This window comes from Amblyraja radiata, chromosome 14, assembly GCF_010909765.2.
Source record: "Amblyraja radiata isolate CabotCenter1 chromosome 14, sAmbRad1.1.pri, whole genome shotgun sequence".
NCBI lineage: Eukaryota > Metazoa > Chordata > Chondrichthyes > Rajiformes > Rajidae > Amblyraja > Amblyraja radiata.
Genome location: NC_045969.1, coordinates 59000812 through 59023879, shown reverse-complemented (window position 1 = coordinate 59023879; position 23068 = coordinate 59000812). Strand labels below are relative to the sequence as shown.

Genomic DNA, 23068 nt, shown 5'->3' with positions numbered 1-23068 from the left:
CCCACCTCAGGTGCTCTCTGTGTTTCCTCTTTTTTTTATATACAAAAACTTTTATTCAAAAAAATTAAAAAACATACAAATTAACACAATCAACAGCTGCCTATGTTGACAGTTTACAAACAAACATCAAAGTAATATAACGCCAACTTTATTAACAAAACACTCGATCTCCCGTGGCAACCAGCATTCACCGAAGGCGAAAGGCGACTCGTGTTGCGTGGGGCCGGCTCTCGGGGAGGGACCCAGGCCGTAGATCCTAAGAGCAATTCCGACGGAGCTTGGGTAAGCTCGGCCGGAATCGCTCCACACACACGCCTCTCCTCGATACCCACCGTGACAGGGGGAGGACTGGCCACCCTCGCAGCCACAACACCCCCCCTCCCCCTGTGGAGCAGCGCCCTGGCTGAAGGTGACCAGATTATTGGCTTCCTGGAGGCAGCGACCCTAGCGGGAAAAGTACGTCGCCAGCACGTGCCATCTAGGAGGACACTCGGAATACATATACCTCCGCAGGGTCCCGAGATGGAGAGCCGCCACCTGGGTATGGACGCAAACCAGCGCCTGACAGGAGACTCAGAACCCCAGCAGAGACCCAATGATTCCTCTCATCCCCAGAAGAAGTTCATCAACCTTCTCTGGATCATGATGACAAATAACAAGGGCGGGACCAGAGTGGCCAGCTAGTACCACAACATAGAGGCCACCAGCTGGTTTATGACCAATGCTCTCCCCCGGTAAGAGAGTACACCAAGGAGGCCTGACCAACGTCCCAGCCGGGCGACGACTTTCGCCTCCAGCTCCTGCCAGTTCGCCGGCCAAGCCCCCTCAGTGGGACAGGCAGACCCCCAGGTAGAGGAGGTATTTGGTACTCCACGCATAAGCTGTCATCTCCTCCAGCATGGAGTCCACCTGCCACTGACCCACCAAGAGACCAGAACACTTCCCCCAGTTGATCCTGGCGGAGGAAGCAGCCGAGAAAACCTGCTGGCACTCGCGCATCCTCTGCAGGTCAACAGGGTCGGTGAACATCAGAATGACATCATCGGCGTATGCCGAGAGGACCACCTCCATCCCCGGCCCCGGTAAAGCCAGGCCTGCCAACCACCTCCAGAGAAGGCACAGGAATGGCTTCACACAGATGGAATACAGCTGGCTGGACATGGGATATCCCTGATGTATCCCCCCTCCTAAAGTGAATGGGGGCCAACAGAGAGCCGTTGACCTTAACAAGGCATTCTGCAGCAGCGTATAAAAGCCGGACTCGGGCCACGAAGTGCGGTCCAAATCCGAACGCCTGCAGAGTCCCCAGAAGGTAGTCGTGATCCACCCTGTCAGACACCTTCTCCTGGTCTAGGGGGAGAAAGGCGACTGACTGACCAGCCCCCTGGGTCAGATGGATCAGGTCCCGGACCAGATGGATATTGTCCTGGATGGATGGACCGGCCCATGACTGTATAGGACTGGTCAGCATGGGTCACCTGGGACAGCACGGGACCCAGACGATTCTCCATTGCCCGTGCAAAGACTTTGTATTCTGTGCTGAGGAGAGAGACCAGGCGCCAGTTCTTCAAAAGGCCTTCTTGGGCAGCAGGACAATGACTGCTAGGCTCGGTCGCCTGGCTCTCCCCCAGGACCTTCATATAGTCGCCCCCCCAGGACACCCCAGAAGGCTCTAAGGTACTCCACCGTCAGCCCATCCAGCCCTGTAGAGTAGATGCAGAGTAGCAGTCAGCTCCTCCAGAGTTAAGGGATCATCGAGGGGCTCAGCCACCTCTTTGCACACTATGGGTAAGCCCTCCCACAGGACCCCCTGCACATCCCCTCCTAAGCTGTCCCTCAGTGCTCCCTTCTCCTGGCACTCACCACTCGCACGAGTCCCCACCAGTCCGACCCAGGCGAGTCGAGCAACTCTCTCTCAAGCCGTCTGATCTTGGAGTCCCGCCCCTTGGTCGACCGCCAGATGACAGGGAATTATAGACCAGCTAGCCTGACATCGGTGATGGGGAAGATGCTGGAGCCAATCATAAGAGATGAAATAGCGGCACATTTGGATAGCAGTTATAGGATCGGTCCGAGTCAGCATGGATTTACAAAGGGGAAATCGTGCTCAACTAATCTTCTAGAATTTTTTGAGGACGTAACTAGGAAAATGGACAAGGGAGAGCCAGTGGATGTAGTGTACCTGGACTTTCAGAAATCAATTGATATGGTACCACATAGGAGATTAGTGGGCAAAATTAGGGCACATGGTATTGGGGGTAGAGTGCTGACATGGATAGAAAATTGGTTGACAGACAGGAAACAAAGAGTAGGGATTAACAGGTCCCTTTCAGAATGGCAGGCAGTGACTAGTGGGGTACCGCAAGGCTCGGTGCTGGGACCGCAGCTATTTACAATATACATCAATGATTTGGATGAAGGGATTCAAACTAATATTAGAAAATTTGCAAATGACTCAAAGCTGGGTGGCAGTGTGAACTGTGAGGAGGATGCTATTGGAATGCAGGGCGACTTGGACAGGTTGGGGGAGTGGGCAGATGCATGGCACATGCAGTTTAAAATGGGTAAATGTGAGGTTATCCATTTTGATAGTAATCTGCCTTCCTGTTTTTGCTATCTGAATGGTGTCAAGTTAGGAAAAGGGGAAGTACAACGGGATGAGTGTCCTTGTTCATCAGTCTATGAAAGTAAGCATGCATGTACAGCAGGCAGTGAAGAAAGCAAATGGCATGTGGTCCTTCATAACAAGAGTTGAGGATAGGAGCAAAAAGGTCCTTCTGCAGTTGAACAGGGCCCTGATGAGACCACACCTGGAGTATTGTGTGCAATTTTGGTCCCCTAATTTGAGGAACGACATTCTTGCTATTGAGGGAGTGCAGCGTAGGTTTACAAGTTTAATTCCCGGGATGGCGGGACTGTCATATGCTGAGAGAATGGAGCTACTGGGCTTGTACACTCTGGAGTTTAGAAGGATGAGAGGGTATCTTATTGAAACACAAGATTAAGAGTTTGGACACACTAGAGGCAGGAAACGTGATCCTGATGTTGGGGGCGTCCACTACCAGGGACCATGGTTGAAAAATAAGGGGTAAACCATTTAGAACAGAGATGAGGAAACACTTTTTTCCACACAGAGTTGTGAGTCTGTGGAATTCTTTGGAGGCCGGTTCTCTGGATACTTTCAAGAAAGAGCTAGATAGGGCTCTTAAAGATAGTGGAGTCAGGGGATATGGGGAGAAGGCAGGAACGGGGTACTGATTGTGGATGATCAGCCATGATCACATTGAATGTCGGTGCTGGCTCAAAGGGCCAAATGGCCTACTCCTGCACCTATTGTCTATCCCACCTGCCGGCGTGTAGCCCATATCCGTCCAAACCTGTCCTATCTATGCATCTGTCTAAATGTTTCTTAAATGCTGTGATAGTGCCTGCCTCAACTATCTCCTCCAGCAGCTTGTTCCAGACACCCACCAGTCTTTGCATAAAAAAAGTTCCCCTCAGGTTCCTATTAAATATCTTCCTCCCCCAACTTAAACCCATGTCCTCTGGCTCTTGATTCCACTGCCATGGGTAAAAGACTGTGCATTTACTCTATCTACTCCCCTCATGATTTTATACACCCCTATAAGATCACTCCTCACCCTCCAGCGCTCCAAGGCATAAAGCCCTAGTCTGCACAACCTCTCCCTGTAGATCAGGCCCTCGAGTCCTGGCAACATCAGTGTAATTTTTTTCTGCACCCTTCCCAGCTTAGCCAAGTCAAGGTAGGAAGCCCATAGCTTGGAGACCAAGTACATGAAATCTGTCATTGGAAAAAAGCTGTGAATTATTAAACGATGTGGGATTAATGACTAATGTAAGTCAGTGTGGCCCAAGGGGTTGGGTCACAATTATACTGCTTATTGTGATATTCAGTGAATGACAGCTAATACAGGTTCTGGCCTTCCTTCCATGGGTCACAAGGGTTACTTTATGTAGAGGTTTTGTGGAATCCATAGAGGTTAAGTCAAATTTTTAAATTTAGAGATACAGCATGGAGCCCGACCCACCGAGTCTACGCCGACCATCGATCAGCTGCCCACACTAGTTCTATGTTATCCCACTTTTCCATCCACTCCCTGCACACTAGGGGTTAATTTACAGAGGGCCAATTAAGCTACAAGCCCGCACATCTGTTGGACATGGGAGGAAACCGGAGCACCCGGACTAAACCCACGCAGTCACAGGGAGAACATGCAAACTCCACAGACAGCGCCAGAGGTCAGAATTGTCCACTATCATCCTTCTAATCCTGCAATTCATTTAAATTTGCATCCTCTCTTCAATTTTTAAAAACTTCTCTATTCCAGAGAATTTTTTTCCCCCAACTTCTCAATTCTGATATCATCAATGAAAGAAGCATTAAAGTCGTGCCTTTCCACAGTTCCTTCGGCACAACTTGGAGTATTTCCACAATTGTGGTATTTAAAAAATATTAAATCTCATTTGAATACTTTTGTGCAGTTTGGCTCACCTCTTTCAAAGGGTCAAACAGACCAAAACCAGATTGCTGAATGCAAGCTTGCCAATAATCAGCAGGTTCATTAACCCTGGGTCACAATTAACTTAGAGCTTGTTCTGTATAGGGGCCAGGACCCATGTCTGTGAGCGGATGGCGGGCCACATCTATCACATGGATTCCGCCCCGGATGGTAGGCATCAAATCACGTGTTCACATAGATCGCGCCCCTTCGAGCACTGGCCCCTAGTTACGGGCGCTCACCAACATGGCGTACATATGGACCATTGCCTTGGCTGTGTCCTGAAGGCAGTGGCTCAAACACTCACTCACTCGTCCCCGGTCTATCGTCAACCCCGATCCCGACAATGAAGCCCAGACACAGAAGGTGCGCGGCCGTGCCGGCGGCTTTGCGCAGGATGCAGCATCGTCACAGCTCGGTGCCTCCACCATTGTGGACACCAGCGCAGGCCTCCTTGCGTCACCTCGCCTGGACGCCGCGGCCTCGGAGGTACCGGAGATGATGGAAGTCTGCGGGCTGGATTAATACGGGAAAAAACACACGCCTGCGATGGCCGTAGGTTGCCCACCCGATTTAGAACATTCACGCAGAGCATCGGATTTCAGTCAGAGTCAAAACAAAGTTGCATTAAACATTATTAGCACCAACATTTGACATCATTGCCACTTTTGTAAATTAAGAACTTGAATTTGTACAAGGGTCGTTTTAAGTTGTTAAAAGTCTAGATCAGGAAAAAAACCTGCCAGTTAAAGGGTTTTTAGGACAGAAACACCCATTTTACCCCCTCCGCCTGCTACACTGGCTTCACAATATGTAACTCTTCAAACCCGTCTCATACCTATTCCTCGCATCTCCGGCCTTTGTTCCAAACATCTGCTATCAATATATCCCCTTTGCCAGTGTCGACCCATTACCTGCCACTGTCCTGACTCCGTTACCTGGTTTTACTCTCTCCACTCTCTCCCCCACAAACTTGATTAGTACAGGGATCAAGGGTATGGGGAGAATGGGGTTAGGAGGGAGATATAGATCAGCCAGGTTGAATGGCAGGGTAGACTCCCAAAACAGCACCAATCCATGATGTTGCCTGACCCGCTGAGTTACTCCAACACTTTGTGTCCTTCTGTAAATCACAAAATACATTAAACAGTTGGGGTGGATTCTAGAGTTTGGACCTGGACAGCAGAAGGCAACTAGTTTCAGAAAAAAAGTGGTATTCTTTGCAATAGCACAATGCTGGAGTACCTCAGGTCCGGTAGCATCTCTGGAGAACATGGATCAGTGCAGTTTCACGTTAGGAACTTTCTTTCGGTGAACATCTTTGCAAACTGACAACTTTAATTCCATTCCTCACAAAATATTTCTACAAAATTACAATTATTTGCCAGTAATTTATCAAGCTCGAGCCCTCCAGACTTTGATTCAAACTGATTGAAACATCCAGCATAGAAACAGGCCCTTCAGCCCATCGAGTCTATGCTGGCCACCAATCACCCCTTCACATTAGCACAATGTTGTCCCACTTTTGCATTCACTCCCTACACACTGGGGGCAATTTATAGAAGCCAATTAACCTACAACCCCACAAGTCTTTGGGATGAGAGCAAGGAAACCTGAGCACCTAGAGGAAACCCACGCGGTCCCAAGGAGAACACAGACGGCTCCCGAGGTCAGGACTAAACCTGGGTGTCAGGCAGCAAAAAGGTCTACTGTACCTTTGTCCGCATGACAATAAACCAAACTTACAAACAACACACATAATAATCCAGTGCTTCCCCAACCTGGGATATGCAAATTTGAAGGGTCTGACACATTCATTTTCTCCAGAGATGCTGCCTTACCACTGAATTACTCCAGCACTTTGTATATGTCAATAAAGCAGGACCATTGGACTACATTGAACACTTTGTGTCTTTGCCAGCATCCTATAAGTGGCAATGCTTTACATACTTTGCGTATGATATGCAAAACAGAGAATATCACTGTTACATGTGATAATGTATCAATCATTCATTCACTTTCAGAAACAAGGAACTGCAGATGCTGGCTTACAAAAAAGACAAAGTACTGGAGTAACTCAGCAGATCAGACAGCATCTCTGCAGAACATAGGAAACGTTTAGGGCCGGTCCTCTTCTGCCCATGTCCCATTGCTGTAAATCACTTCAAGAGTTGCAAGTCAAATAAAATTGCTAATCACCCAAAGAAAAATGACAGAGCCAGCCTTTCATCAGGTAGTCTTTATTGTCAAATACAGACCAAATGTCTACAGGTTCTTTGGTTTGTACAAAGCATGTACAGCAGCATTACAATCTGAAAACAAATATATATTTTTTAATCTTACAAACACTGCCAATAACAGCTCGGTAAATCTGAAAATAAAAATACAGCTTTAACTCTAGAGATCCCAGTCCCAACATCCATGCCTTACCAACCCCACCACAAAACAGAAGAAAATGGGTTGAGATCGATCCTTATTTTATCCTCCTGCTTGGTTACAGGATAACAACTGGTCAAGGGGTTTAAAACCCAAACAATCGTACACTCCCACAAGAACCATTGTGTACCATTCACACCCAGTATTTACAGATCCTGAACACATTCATATCTCACTTGACTACATCTAATATTAATTGCACCCTGATATTAAATGCACCATCAATACAGAGCACACTTGTGGTCACCCAGATGAATGAAACGCATTATAAAGTGCTCTCAAGATGTGATGATGTTGTATATGGACTGTGTGATGACGAAACCAGGAATGTCCTAGATTTGACTATCTGTGCAATGTTATCCCCTTATCTAACCTCAGAGTTTCCCTTCCACTCTCTCCCGCAATATTTCCAATTCAGTTCACTAGCTCGTGACTCAGAAAGTGCATACTTGGTGTTTATTTAGAGGACAGGTTTGGTTGCATAATTCATTAACACCCTCACCAAACAGTGCAAGAGTTTGGAAGACTTTTGCTGCCCGTGTCGTTCATTACATGGGCAAGGGCAGCCAGCAATATGCAGCAATCCCAGTGCAAGAGAATCTAAAGAGTTTAAAATTTCACAGCCTCCTCCATTTTCCATATGCCAAACATGTTCTAGACATATCGGGCACATTCCCTTTCACATACACAATTCAAAGCAGGATTCACTGCCAAAACCCCATTGACAATACTTCAGTGACTGATGTTGCAATACAAATATTTTGCATAATTCACTTCAATTCATTTTGCTGGGGCCCTGAACTCCAGGGCTATTTCACCTTGAAGTTAACACGAAACTTCAGTTTTATTTCTCACACCCTGGTACGCGTTTCAAAAATAAATCTTAAAATAAATGTTCCTTTCCCGTTGCAAAGTTCTAGCTTCTATTTTCAGTTCCATTTATTCCAGAGCTGGTGTTTGGAAAATGTCAGCATACAATTTTTATTAAAAAGGTATAAATTGCCAATGATCTTTCCCCCTCCGCTGCATTTAAAGTACAGCAATACTATGTTCACAATGAATCTGGACTGACTACAATGTATCACCCTATTAGTGTAATGAAGTCTCACAGACCAGGTCTTACCAATAGTACACTGTGCTATAGTACACTCTTTACAAGCTCATCTTTAAACACTGAAGATATTTCCTGATGTTAATTTTAATTTGATCTGCCAAACAAAATAATTTCTAGTTTGCATATTTCTTAAGATCAATGCATTTTTCTAAAGTAAATCTTTTCCAGTGTTTAAAAAAAAGACAATGTCAGCTGATCAATACAATGCTACAGATTTCTACACCCATGGGGGTTTCAAGATAGGCAACAAAGACAGATTATACGTAATGCAAACAAATTAATAACCCAAACTTTTAGTCCTGTAGAGTGTGAAATAAATCTTCCATCAAGTTACCTTGAATGCATCAGTTCCCAAGACAGACTCAAAGTCATACAATTCCATTAAAAGGATAATTTTTCTCATCAGCAATTTTCCAGAGAAATAGACTGGAACTCAGTGTTACCATAACAAAATGTTTGCTGCAAGAGATTGGCCTAGAAAAATCTATATTTCTTTATTCTGCAAACAAAGCTATTGACAGCCAAATAACTGTACCGACAGTATTCAAACCTGGAATTTGTGCATTTCATCCTTACCCCTGTATACTCTGAACAAAGGGCATGGATCAAAAATCCTAACACTCGTAGACACCATAGCTTTCTAAAGCCAGCTTTACCGACCTGGGGGAAGGGTAGACTAGCTTCAGTATATTTCCATTGACTGGGAATGTGGCTTAGATTAAAAAGGCTCACGCATGCAGCCAAATGAAAAAAAATTCTTATGGTGCAAAATCAACAAAAGGCATAAGGTTGATTTTCAGTACCAAAAATATAATTCTACTCACCCAAACTGAAGCTGCAATGTCACAAACATGAACTAAATTGATATTAGATTATCTAGCACCCAGCGCCGACTAGTTTTGTACAATTAAAGGAATGCTACCTTTTGAAAATTTAAAATGTTTTAACAAAAAAGATTTACTCAATTCCTCAAATGAAAAATATTTGTTATTTATTCAGGAGACAGAAACTTGGATTGCAATTTCTTCAAACTCCAGCAGCTTATGTGCAAATTACCCAACCAAAACAGTGCCTTGCCTGCAATTTGGTTTCTAAGTTGCTTTGGAGCTTAATAGCCCCAAAAGACCAATTCTCTTTTCTCTCTGACTAACACAAATATTTCCTTCCCATATTCTCTTCAGAAACTGTCAATCTTCGATTGAAATGAGTGTAATAGGCTTCAAATCCCTATCTCTGTGGCCGATTAAACAAAAATGTTTTTGATAATGTGCAGAGTGCATCCCTTCACTTGGTTACCAATAGATGAAGCTTTTTGATCCATCCCTCTTAGTGCAGTGTCTTGAAAACCACTGGTATTTTTTTATTAAACATTTTATTTTTTCCCCTGAACACACCGTGAAGGATTAACATTCTTTTTGAACTCTTTTGTTGAAAGCAAAAAAGAGTGGCGTTCCCAGCCAAGCATGACACAGTGTACTATAGGGACTCTTGCTAGTGTTGTAATGCATCTTTGACAATACATGTCACACACTGTAGTGCCACTTGGATTTTTCTCTCCCCCCCCCCCCCCACACAGCATAAAATTAGTGTGTGTGTTATCCTTGTATTGCCATTGCAATTTAATTCACGGAACATGTACAACAGCCACAGGGTACACTCCCATCTCAGTTACCGTCAATGAAAGACACCATCCAGGCAATGGGAAGGACATCGGCCGGCACACCAGTCAAGTGTGAACATAGCATTGCTTATTAGTTGCATGGGAGCCAGGTAGGGTACGCCTGTTGGTAGGAGGTGGTGCTGTGGGCTACATAGTAGTTGCTGAAGTTGGTGTTGCTGACATAGGGGGCAGGCTGATAGTAACAGGTCACATTGGTGACATTAGGGATGATGTTCTGCTCCGCCAGCACCCTGAGTGCTAAGAGGCTGATCAAGTTGAGAGTCTGGCGCCTCTCGTGCCCCATCAGACAGACAGTGCTCTCGTTCACCACGCTCCTCAGTATCATGAGGTAGTCGTACTTGCTCTTCTCCTCGCCGATGAAGTGGTTCTGGAGGTACACCTCCATCTTTCTCTGCTGCTCCGTGATGTCCGGGAAGTCTATGAAGAAACGAGAGCACATGTACCTCTCCAGGGACTTGATCACCTCTTCGCTGGTGGGCTTGAAGTCTCTCACCAGAAGGTTGCAATACTTCAGCAGTCCCCCACCTCTGATCTCTTCTGGAGCCTTGGTCGCAATTAGGGTATTCCTGAGGTGACCTAATGCTTCCTCAAAGTCCCCGTACACACTTTCTCCAATCACTGTTGGGTGAAAGTGCTCGCTCATTGGGTTCTCAGAGTAGTCGTAGTAAAACAGGAGGGAGTCCAAGATGATTTGGAAAGAGTCAACACTGAACTCAAACTGACGTCTTAGGGAGTCCACAAATTTCAACTCTATGTTCTTTCCATGGTTGTTGCAGAGAGAGATTAAACTCCAGCGGTCTGTATCCGTGCAAACCTTCACCATCTTTTGCACGTAAGCGTCCTTGAGCGTTAGCGGCGTGATGCGTTCCTTGTTGACGCCTTCGGGAAGAAACTCGAGCAGGCAACTCAGGACCACGTCTTTTACCAACTGGAATTCGGTTTCTCCTGGTAGATCAACACCAAAGATCAGGTCCAAATCTTTGTAGTTTAACCCATTATCCTTCACCAGGACATGGCTGGCTGCTGACCCATTCAGACGCACATCACGCACTGGAATACCACTTTCAAGGAGCCGGCATCGCACAATCTTAACCACGTCTTTCAGCTTGACTTCCAGTGTTGGAAAGTTGCCTCGCCCGTGAATAAAGACCACTTCGGTAAGAACATCATTCAAACTGCTGACTTGATCCCAGGTCAACACACTAGTGGCTTTACTGTCTGTCATACTGAGTCTTTGGATTTCAATCGGCTGGTGAGAAAACAAAAAAAATAATTATACCACATCTACTGTTATTTGTCATGACTTCTTGAAAGAACATAACATAAATGCCAAATAGTCATCTTTCAGAGAGGATCAAATCATTAACTTTACAATCCAGGCTTAAGTTTATTATTGTAACGTGTACCAAGGTACAGTGAAGAGTTGTGGTTCGCATGTTATCTAATTGGATGTGATATTATACACAAATATAATAAAGACAAATACAGGTACAATAAGTGGACCAAAGGGGAAGACACAAGATGCAGATCATAGTTCTCATCATTGTAGTGTCAGTTCCATAGATAAAGTCCAATATCCACATTGGGGACAAAGCCAAGCCAATGAGGTAGAGATGAGTTGGACAGCACCCTAGCTTATGGAAGGACCATTCAGAAATCTGATAACAGAGGGGAAGAAGCTGTTCCTGAGTCCAGTAGTACGTGTTTAAGCTTCTGCAATGAAAAGGAATGGCGTCAATGGTGGAGAGCCTAGTCTGTGCGATGGACTGGGCTACATCTACAACTCATCAATTGCTTGCAGCTATGGGCAGAGCCGTTCCCAAACCAAGGTGCGATGGAACTCAGCAGGTCAAGGCAACTCAAGAGCGGAGTTACACTAGTGTTTTGTGCTTATCTTCCGTGTAAACCAGCATCTGCAGTTCCTTCTTATACAACATGTGGTAGGGAATGGACTGATGACATTTGGGGTTAGGTCCCTTCATCAGCCTGAAGGATCCCAAACTAAAACATCTACTGTCCATATCCTTCCAGAGGTGCCACCTGACTCGGAGTTCCTCCAGCTGTTTTGTTCAAGATTCCAGCATCTGCAGTCTTAGCTAATTCCTCCAATTTAAATGTATTGATCTGTGGTGGGGAGGGGGGGGGGAGAAACTACTACAAAATTGAGTTGACAGTGAAGTATTTAAAACTTTCAGCATGGGCACCAGTGGCTGAGACACAAGGACTTGTAGATAACATTTTGCATAAAATACAAAGGGCTAGAGGAACTCAGCGGCTCAGGCAACATCTGTGGAGGGAATGGACAGGTGATTTTTGGCTCAGGCCCCTTCGTCATGAAGAGATTAAGGAAGTTAGGTTAGAGTGGCACAGTGGTGCAGCAGTAGAGCTGCTGTCTTACAGTCAGAGACCTGGGTTCGATCCTGACTATGGGTGCTGTCTGTATGGAGTTTGTATGTTCTTGCTGTGATCATGTGGGTTTTCTCCAGGTGCTTCGGTTTACTCACAACCTACCTAGGTTATTTGGCTTTGGTAAAAGATTGTAAATTGTCCCTTGTGTGTGGGATAGTGCTAGTGTAAGGGGAGATTGCTGGTCGGCATGGACTCTGTGGGTCGAAGAGCCAGCTTCCACACTATCCCCAAACTAAAAGGATTTGCAGCAAACATTCTTGCATTAATCAAGGATAGATTGAAATTTAATTTAGATGTGTTTTAACAATGATAACCCTTTGCCATTTTTTAAATATTGATGTTTTCAGCAAATGCCCAACCAGGATAAGCGAACAGCAACTACTGTGGCCAATGTACTGAACAGGCACTTGCCCAAACGCTCTATTTACAAAGTCAATAGAATTTGTTACACAGTACAATACGACACTGCAAATAACCAACAGGGTCATTCAAGTTCATGTCAGGGTACCTTGACAATAGTTATTAAAGTATTGTGGGTCAAAAGGAACCTAATCAATTACTGCAACCAGTCTGTGGCTTCCAAAAAATAATTAAAATGGCAAAAGTGAATTTGGCTCCCTCTTAGTCACGAAACTACGGAGATTCTCAAAGCAGGTTTAACAAATGAAAAACAATTTGAGGTGACTCCATAAATCACCTTACAATGAGAGGTTGTATTATAAAGTAGTATGTTATGTATTTATATAGTGATTATCACACCTTTACGACCACTAAAAAACTTAGAAACTACATTTAAAAATATGAGTAATCAGTGGTGCCTCACAGCACCAGAGGTCCGGGTTCAATCCTGACCTCAGGTGCTGTCCGTGCTGTCAATTGAATTGAATACATTTTATTAGCCAAATATGCATACATACAAGGAATTTGCCTTGGTGCTTTGCTCGCAAGTAACAACACGATATACAGTAGACAATTAAAAATAAAATATTATAATTTAAACATGTGAAGAATGAAATAAAATACCAAAGCAAAATTAGGCTACAGACTTTTGGCTGTTGAGTAGAGCTACTGCTTGTGGAAAAAAGTTGTTTATGTCAGGCTCTGGCGGCTTTGACAGTCCGGAGTTGCCTTCCAGTGGGAAGTGATTCAAAGAGTTTGTGGCCAGGGTCAGAGATGATTCTTGGCCCTTGCAGTGTCCAGTTCGACGATGGGGGGGGGGGGGGGGGGGGGGGAAGGTTGCAGCCAACAACCTTCTCGGCTGATCGAACAATGCACTGCAGCCTCCGGATGTTGTGCTTGGTGGCTGAGCCAAACCAGACCATGATGGAGAAGATGAGGAGACTATGATGGCAGTATAAAACTGGACCATCATTGCCTGTGGCAGATTGTGTTTCCTCAAATGCAACAAGACGTACATCCTCCGTTGGGCCATTTTGACTATGTAGTCGACATTTGCACATTCTCCTTGTGAACGCGTGGGTTCCGTCTGGGTGCTCTGGTTTTCCTCACACATCCCAATGACGTGCGGGTTTGCAGGCACATTTACCTCTATAAATTGCCCCTAGCGTCTAGGGGGTGGATGACAAAGTGGAATAACATAGAACTAGTGTGACCGGGTGATCAATGATCAGCGTGGACTTAGTGGGCTGAAGTTTCCATGTTGTATCTCTAAACTACTGATGTAGGAAGTGCAGCCAAAGGAAACAATTGCTGTGATAGTTTCACAGCTAGAAATGATCAGACATTAGCAAATTTGCAGATGACAATGCTGAGTGGCAGTGTGAACTGTGAGGAGGATGCTACGAGAATGCAGGGTGACTTGGACAGATTGGGTGAGTGGGCAGATTGGATAAATGTGAGGTGATCCACTTTGGCAGCAAAAACAAGAGGGCAGATTATCATCCAACTGGTGTCAAGTTTGGAAAAGTGGAAGTACAACAGGATCTGGGGGTCCTTGTTCATCAGTCGATGAAAGTAAGCATGCAGGTACAGCAGGCAGTGAAGGCCTTCATAACAAGAGGAGTTGAGTATTGGAACAAAGAGGTCCTTCTGCAGTTGTGTAGGGTCCTAGTAAGACCACAACTGGAGTATTGTGTGCAGTTTTGGTCCCCTCATTTGAGGAAGGACATTCTTGCTATTGAGGGAGTGCAGCATAGGTTTACAAGGTTAATTCCCGGGATGGTGGGACTGTCATATGCTGAGAGAATGGAGCGGCTGGGCTTGTATACTCTGGAGTTTAGAAGGATGAGAGGTAATCATTGAAACATAAGATTAAGGGTTTGGACACGCTGGAGGCAGGAAACATGTTCCCAATGTTGGTGGAGTGCAGAACCAGGGGCCACAGTTTAAGAATAAGGGGCAAGCCATTTAGAACGGAGATGAGGAAACACTTTTTCTCACAGAGAGTTTTGAGTCTGTGGAATTCTGTGGAGGCCGGTTCTCTGGATACTTTCAAGAGAGTGCTAGATGGGGCTCTTAAAGATAGTGGAGTCTGGAGATATGGGGAGAAGACAGGAACGGGGTACTGATTGGGGATGATCAGCCATGATCACATTGAATGGCGGTGCTGGCTCGAAGGGCCGAATGGCCTACTCCTGAGTCTATTGTCTAAACGCAGAAACAATAGCACATTTAGTCAAATGCTGCTTGAAATCACAATTTATTGGACATTAATTGATTAGAAGCCTACCCTCAGAATATCGTACTTGCACATTGAACTGAATTTGTTCAGTGTGAAAGGTTTTGAATTTGTTTTACCTTGCTCCAAAGAACCAGCACTGATACAAGTCCAACAGCCTTAGCGCAACAAGCTTCGGGTTCCCAGGAGTCAATACCACCAGCAACCATATATATGGTCAGTCACAGAACAGAAGCAGGCCCTTCAGCCCAACTCAGCCATGCTGACCAAGATGCACACTCTAGTCATACTTGCCTGTGTGTGCCACACATGCCTCTAAAGTTTTCCTATCTTTGGACATGCACTTTTGCATTTCAATTTATTGTCGGGTCTCAACTGCCCGAGGTGTTTGGACTCAAAGAACTGCAGGCGCTGGAATGTTGAATAAAACAAAGTGCTGGAGGAACTCAGCAGGTCAGGCAGCATCTGTGGCGGGAAAGGATGGGTGACGTTTCAGATTGTGACCCTTCTTCAGAAGTCTAAAGAAAGCTCCTGACCCAAAACATTGTCGGTCCATTCCTTCCACAGATGCGGCCTGACCTGCCGAGTTCCTCCAGCACATTGTTTTGAACCTGAAGCGTTTCTCAGACTAATTGTGCATCCATTCTGAGACTGTACCTCACCCAGCTCGTTTGATTTGCCCTTACAGCAAGCAACAAATCTTGTTTCAACCCTTTCTGGGAGAAACTTTTATGTTCAACATTTCTGTGGAAATAATTTCCATGTGGAATTTAAAATTTTGCATGATTTACTAATATCTTCATGTCATGGGAGCAGAAGTAGGCTATTCATCCTAGTCGACTCCACCATTCAATTATGGTTGATCTGTCTTTCCCTCAACCCCAGTCTCCTGCCTTCCCATATCCTCCGACACCCATACCATTCAAGCACTGTCAATCTCAATCTCAAAATTACCCAGAGACTTGGCCTCCACAGCCAACTGTGGCAATGAATTCCACAGACCTCTATCCTCTGCCTAAAGACATTATTTTAGGACCGAGATGAGAAAAACATTTTTCACAGAGAGTGGTGAATCTGTGGAATGATCTGCCACAGAAGGTACTTGAGGCCAGTTCATTGGCTATATTTAAGAGGGAGTTAGATGCGGCCCTTGTGGCTAAAGGGATTAGGGGGTATGGAGAGAAGGCAGGTACAGGATATTGAGTTGGATGATCAGCCATGATCATATCGAATGGCGGTGCATGCTCGGAAGGCTGAATGGCCTACTCCTGCACCTATTTTTTATGTTTCTATGTTTCATCTCCTTTCTAAAGGTGCATCCTTTTAATCCTAGACTAGAGGAAGAGTCAATTTTTTTTAAATTTATAATTCATGCATTTATGTGCTCTGTCAGAGCTGTAAATTAACATGTTGTTTAGAGATGGCACTATTTCATATTATATAATTTTTATAATGATGTTCTCAAAATAGTGATGTATGCCAGCTGCAGTCTTAGCAGCATCTTCTACAAGTTACTGTGTTCTCTTAACGACTTCTATGACCACCTCTATGAAAACCTTAAAGGCAAATTCTATTATAATAAAATGTTTCATCTGCATTCTAATTTTCAGGGTTTGAACACCATTAGTCACAGCATTCTGTATTGACCACATCACACTCCTAAAAAATTAACAAATACTTGCATTTCCATGTGTGGATTGTACCTACTAGTTTGCCATTTTACTTTAGTCTTTTCCCGATATCCATTTTACCATCTTCCTAACCGTCAGAGTCTTACAGCACGGGACCAGTCCTGAGCAGCGCAGCAGTAGAGTTGCTGTTCACTAGCGCCAGAGAGCCGGGTTCCATCCTAATATGGGTGCTGTCTAAAATGAGCTTGTACATTTTTTTTATGACCGCATGGGTTTTCTCCGGATGCTCCAGTTTCCTCCAACAGGTTTGTCTTAAATGTTACAGCACCCGTCTCAACTACCTCCTCTGGAAGCTTGTTCCATATACCCACCACTCTCAGCGTGAAAAGATTGCCCCTCAGGTACCTATTGAATCTTTCCACTCTCACCTTAAACCCATGTCCTCTGGTTCTTGATTCCCCTACCCTGGGTAAAATACTTCATTCACATATTTATTCCCCTCATGACCATGACCCCCTGTGCTCCAAGGAATAGTCCTAGCCTGCAGGCCCTCGAGTCCTGGCAACATTCCCGCAAGTCTTCACTGCACTCTTTCCAACTCAACCTACCTCAGCAGCATGACAAAAACTGAACACAATACTCTAAATGTGGCCTCACCGATGTCTTGCACAACTGCAATAACATTCCATCTTTCATACTCAATAGCCTGACAGAAGGCCAATGTATCGAAAGCCTTTTTGACCATCCTATCTACCAGCAACACTGCTTTCAGGAAGCTATCTTCCTGCACATCTAGATCCCTCTGCTCAACACTCCCCAGAGCCCTACCAGTCACTGTGGGCCCTGCCACAGTTTCACTTCTGAAAATGAAATACCTCAAACTTATTTACATAAAACTCCATCAACCATTTCTCAGCCCGTCTGCCCAACTGATCACGATAACCATCTTGATCATCTACAATACCTCCCACTTTAATTTCATCTGCAAACTTACTAATCATGCCTTCCAAATTCTCATGTAAATTATTGATGTAAACCACAAACAGCAATGGGCCCAGCACTGATCCCCGAGGCACACCACTAGTCACAGACCTACAATCCAATAAGCAGCCTTCCACCATCACCCTCAGCTTCCTTCCATGAAGGCAATTTCCTATCCAATCAGCTATCTCCCCTTGGATCCCAGGCAATCCAACCTTCCAGAGCAACCTACCATGCAGAACATTTCCCAACGCTTTGCTGAAGTCCATATAGACAACTTCTATGGCTTTGTCTACATCAGCTTTTTTGGTTACTTGAATCTGACTCGCAAGATACATTTTATACTCCCAGTACAAAACCATGCTGACTACCCCTAATTAACCAGTCTATCCAAATGCAAAAAAAATCAATTCCCTCAGTACTTTTAGTTTAGATTAGAGATACAGCATGGAAACAGGCCCTTCGACCCACCGAGTCCACACCGATCAATAATCCCCGCACGTATGGCATCTCAGTGTGGTATCTCAGCTGCACGGAGGCGGAGAGGAGAGCTCTTCAGCGCGTCGTCCACAGAGCGCAGAGGATCATTGGTACACAGCTACCAGCCTTGTAGAGCATCTACCACACACGGTGCCTCAGGAAGTCCGTCAGCATCCATAAAGACTCAGCACACCCTTGTAACGGACTGTTTGAACTACTTCCCTCCGGCAGACGTTACAAGGCCTTCAACGCCCGAACCTCCAGACTCAGAAACAGCTTTATTCCCAGAGATATAGCGGCTCTGAACCGGCCCTGCTGAGTGCCCCCCATCCCCATGGACTGTCTCCCTCGGATATCCACGTCACACAGCTTATATATTTATTTTACTTTTCTTTTACATCGGTTGAAGCTGCATACTAACTGTTGCACTGACGTGCAATGACAAGATATTATTATTATTAACACTCACTAGGGGCAATGTACACTTATACCAAGCTAATTATCCTACAAACCTGTACGTCTTTGTTGTGTGTTGAGGAAAGCAAAGATCTCGGAGAAAATTCACACAGGTCACAGGAAGAACGAATAAACACCAAACAGACAGCACCCTTAGAGTCAGGATCGAACCCGTGTCTCTGGGGCTGCAAGCGCTGTAAGGCAGCACTCTTCCACTGCGCCACACTGCCGCCCCTCCAGTAACTTGTCCACCACAGATGTTAGCCTCACTGATCTATAGTTCCCCAGCTCTTCCTTGCAGCCCTTCTTAAATAGACATTAGCCACTCTCCTGGCACCTCACCCATGTCTAATGAAAATTCATGTATCTCAGCCAGGGTGCCTGCAATTTGTTCCCTTGCCTCCCAGTGTCATCAGATATATCGGATCAGGCCCAGGAGATTTATACACCCTAGCACCTCCTTGACTGTAATATGGACTGTCCTCGAGACATCTCCATTAACCATCCCAAGTTCTCCAATCTTCATACCTTTCCCCACAGTAAAAACGAAGACACTAATTGAGGACCTTGCCCACCTCCTACAGCTCCACAGAGATGGCCCCTTGGGTTTGAGGGATTCTATTCTCTCTAGTTCCCCTCTTTCCCTGAATGTACATAAAATCTCTGGATTTCCCTTAATCTTATCACCCAGGGCTCTCTCCTGCCCCTTATGCTTCTGTTCCCAAAACTCCTTCACATGTTCCCAGTTGCCTGTACTTGACCCATGCCTCCTTTTTGACCAGAGCCTCAATTTATCTCATCATTCAAGCTTCCTTACTCCCACCTGCCTTGCCTCTCACTTTAACAGGAACTTGCATGCCCTGAACACCTGAAGAAAACATTTAAAAGCATCCCACTTTACAGACATTCTGCCTGCAAACAACCTACTCCAATTAATTTGAGCAAATTCATGTCTAATACCAAAGTTGGCCTGTTTGCAGAAAATATTATGCCCACTTCATCCACATAATGGAGATAGACACAAAGCGCTGGAGTAACTCAGCGGGTCAGGCAGCGTCTTTGGATAAAAAGGATAGGAGACCTTTTGGGTCAGAACCCTTCTTCAGACATTTGTTCCTCGAACAATGATTTGGGTTTATTGTTTGAAGAAGGGTCCCGGCCCAAAACTTCACCCATCCTTTCTCCTGAGATGCTGCCCGACACTTCGTTACTCCAGCACTTTGTGTCTACCTCAGGTTTATTGTTGTATGTACCGAGGTTCAGTGAAAAGCTTCACTTTGCATGGCACCCAATCAGATAATACTATACACAAATACATTAAAGTCAAACTCGTGCAATAGGTAGACCAAAGGGAAAAATAGTAATAGTAGAAAAATATAGTTCTCAGCATTGTAGCAAACTAGTTCAAGAGATAAAGTCTGTGGATGTCTGGAGCACTAATCGTTGCCATTTAACCAAACCGTTCATCCCCTTCCTCATCATCAACTTCAACTCACATACCATGCACCAAAACTTTGAGTACGTATGCTTATTGATTGGCTTTTAGTAAAAACAAAGTTATGAAAATCCCCAGTGGATACTGGGAGAAGGCAGGAACGGGGTACTGATTGGGGACGATCTGCACCTATTGTCTATTGATTTACATTTAACAATCTTACCATCTTTATACCCTGTGTAATTTACTTATCAACTTAATATAAATTGTGGATTTTAATTTCTGGATGTTCCCAAATGTTAGCACCAATAAGTCATTAAGGAACACAAAATGCCTTCAAACCCATATGGATGTCAGAAATGTTATGCATCTCACATTGAATTAAAAACAAAATTTCTAATTTTACTAATTCAACATTTTGGGGTTTTGTTAAATACTAAACTGATTAAATCAAATCACCACACAAACACAAAGTAGGTCATGCACCAACACAATACTATAACCTTAAATCCCATTACAAATTGCACTTTTAAAACTTCATTACTATACAGCTGCCCCACTATGAATTCACATAATCTAAAAATATTCTTAACAAAATGTAACAGCAACATCATTAAAAAGGCTCTCACTGATTTTAACACTAAAGCAGAAAATAGCAAGATTAATTACTGTTAACTGCAAAGCAAATCTACAAATAAACTGTAACAGACTAATTAGTTAATTGCACTACTATTAGAAACTGGGACACATTTTAAATTGACATTCTTCAAAGTAAAAGTTTCTTAACAAATGCCTTGTGCAGAGCATAAAACAATAATTTGAAGCACTATTTTAAGAATATAAAGTGCATAAAGCTAACTCCTAACACAAGCACCATGCGACTACATAACTAGGCTGTTTTATTTCCAAAATTAAGACCATCTAGGTTAAATAAATGAATGTTAGTTACACTGAAAATGGGCTTTAAGATGCATGGAAAATTGAGATAACAGTACTACTTGCAGTTTGAGGAAACAATACTTGTAGTTTGAGAAAATAAGCGTTGAGTTAGTTTCACATGGCAGAACTCTACTTAACTAGTACATATTTAAAAAGCAGAGTAAAGTGTGTAGTCACCCACATCTACAGGCAGGCAGGAGCGTGTACACACACAGCAGGCTGGACACACTGAATGTCCCAGTGCCGGCTCTGCTGTCATTTATAGATTCCACCCCGCCTCACGCACAACTACCAATGTATCCCTCCTCCACACAAACCCATCTGCAACATAAATTGGCATGGACCCCAAAAACACCATAAAGAGGAAAATCATCCTGTTTCTGAAAAGAGTTCGCGAGTCTTAGAGGAGAAAAAAATCTGTTAAAGCGTTGGTTCTTTGTTTGAACTATTTTGTGGCAAGGGTCTATCCCAGAGGAAGGCAGTTTGTGATTGGCTGCCCGCTCAGGTGGAGGTAGACACTGAGGTGGTGTGGGTGCAACGGTGCTGTGCAGCCTGGGATCTGCAGCAGCTGCAACGGTGTATGAGTCAGCTGCAATGCTGCCTGCTGCTGGTACAGTGGCTCAAACCTTCTCTTGCAAGCACAAAACCAGCATGCGATCAGTACTTAGCAATCCAGCAAAGCCTATAAGACTAATCTTGCAAAACCACGATGTATTTACTAGTGTTTTGCCGTTAAAAATATATATTTTAATGCATTTCGAGCAAATCATTTATCTTTATTTATTCCTGTTTTAAAACTTGTGTTCCATTTGTTATCTGGATGAATCTGCAATTTGTGTTTTGATTGTGTTCCTGTATTTTGCTAATGCACGTTTCAAATTTTTTTTAAAAAGTATTAGATCATATTTTCAAAATCTTTATTTATTGCTATTTAAATTCTGTGTTCTATTTGTTGCCTGCATTATGTGTTTTGATTGTTTTAGCAGGACTTGCCTTTTAAAATGTATTATTTTAAGTTATTTTATCAAATGGTTTTATCTATATTTATTGAGATTTTAAATGTGTTCCACTGGTTACTTGAATGAACCTGCACCCTGTGGTTTTGATTATGGCAGAGGGATTTGCTAAAGCACATGTTTAGATTATGTGATTTAAAATGGCTTCTTTCAACAAATTAATTTATTGTTTAAGTATTGAGGTTTCAAATGATTTGTTCCGTTTGTTACCAGCATTCTGTGTTTTGATTGTGGCAGAGGGATTTGTTAATGCATATGTTTTGGTATTTGGCTTTTTAAAATTCTTCTTTTAAAGTATTATATCAACTTTTTTTTCTTTATTAAATTTTAAACGTGTTCCACTTGTTACACAGATGAATCGGTGTTCTGTGATTTGTTTATGATAGAGGTATTTAAAATCATCAGAGCTCTCTGCCCCTGCTCAATTACTCAAGAATTGTGCTACTGCATTAGTTTAGTTTATTGTCACGTGTACCAAGGTACCATGCAGGGCTTTTTTGTTACGAGCTATCCAGTCAGTGCATGATTACAATCAAGCTGTCCACAGTGTACAGATACAGGATAAAGGGAATAATGTTTAGAGCAAGGTAAAGTCTGATTAAAGATAGTCTGAGGGTCTCCAATGAGGTAGATGGGAGATCAGAACCTCTCTAGTTGGTGATACAATGGTTAAGTTACCTGATAACAGCTGGGAAGAAACCGTCCCCAAATCTGGAGGTGTTGTGTTTTCATATGTCTGTACCTCTTGCCTGACGGGAGAAGAGGGAGTAACCAGGATAAGACTGGTCCTTGATCATGCGGTGGCCTTGCCTCAGTTCCTGATCTTGGTGGGGCAGAGGTTTTTCTCGTTCGGGGAGCAGGAGAGATTGTGACATTCAATGTTACATTTGATTATGGGACACCATAAGACATAGGAGCAGAATTAGGCCATTCGGCCCATCAAGTCTACTCTGCCATTCGATCATGGCTGATCTATTTTTCCCTCTCGCCCCCATTTTCCTGCCTTCTCCCTGTAACCTTTGACGCCTTTACTAATCAAGAACCTGTCAATCTCCGCTTTAAAAATATCAATGTCTTGGCCCACCACTGCCATCTGGTAATGAATGCTATAGATTCACCACCCTCTGGCTAACGAAATTCCTCCTCACCAGGAGCGATGTTTTAAGGGATACTATTAATAAATTGCTCTCCCTTTATCACTGGAGCTACTTTATTTCATGTCATAAGAGCAGAATTATGCCATTCGGTCCATCGAGTACTCCACCATTTGATCGTGGCTGATCTATCTTTCCCTCTCAACCCCATTCTCCTGCCTTCTTCCCTTAACGTTTG

General features: G+C 44.0%; 1 protein-coding gene across 2 annotated transcripts in view; it reads right to left on the bottom strand.

The window, feature by feature from the left end:
- Positions 1-6744: 6744 nt before the first annotated feature.
- tent5c (terminal nucleotidyltransferase 5C) overlaps positions 6745-23068 on the bottom strand; it is a 31270-nt gene continuing 14946 nt past the window's right edge. For both annotated transcript variants that reach the window (XM_033033472.1, XM_033033471.1), the window contains one exon: positions 6745-11000. In XM_033033472.1, the coding sequence (XP_032889363.1) occupies positions 9822-10976 (1155 nt within the window). In that variant the 5' untranslated portion in view covers positions 10977-11000 and the 3' untranslated portion in view covers positions 6745-9821. The remainder of the gene's footprint in view (positions 11001-23068) is intronic.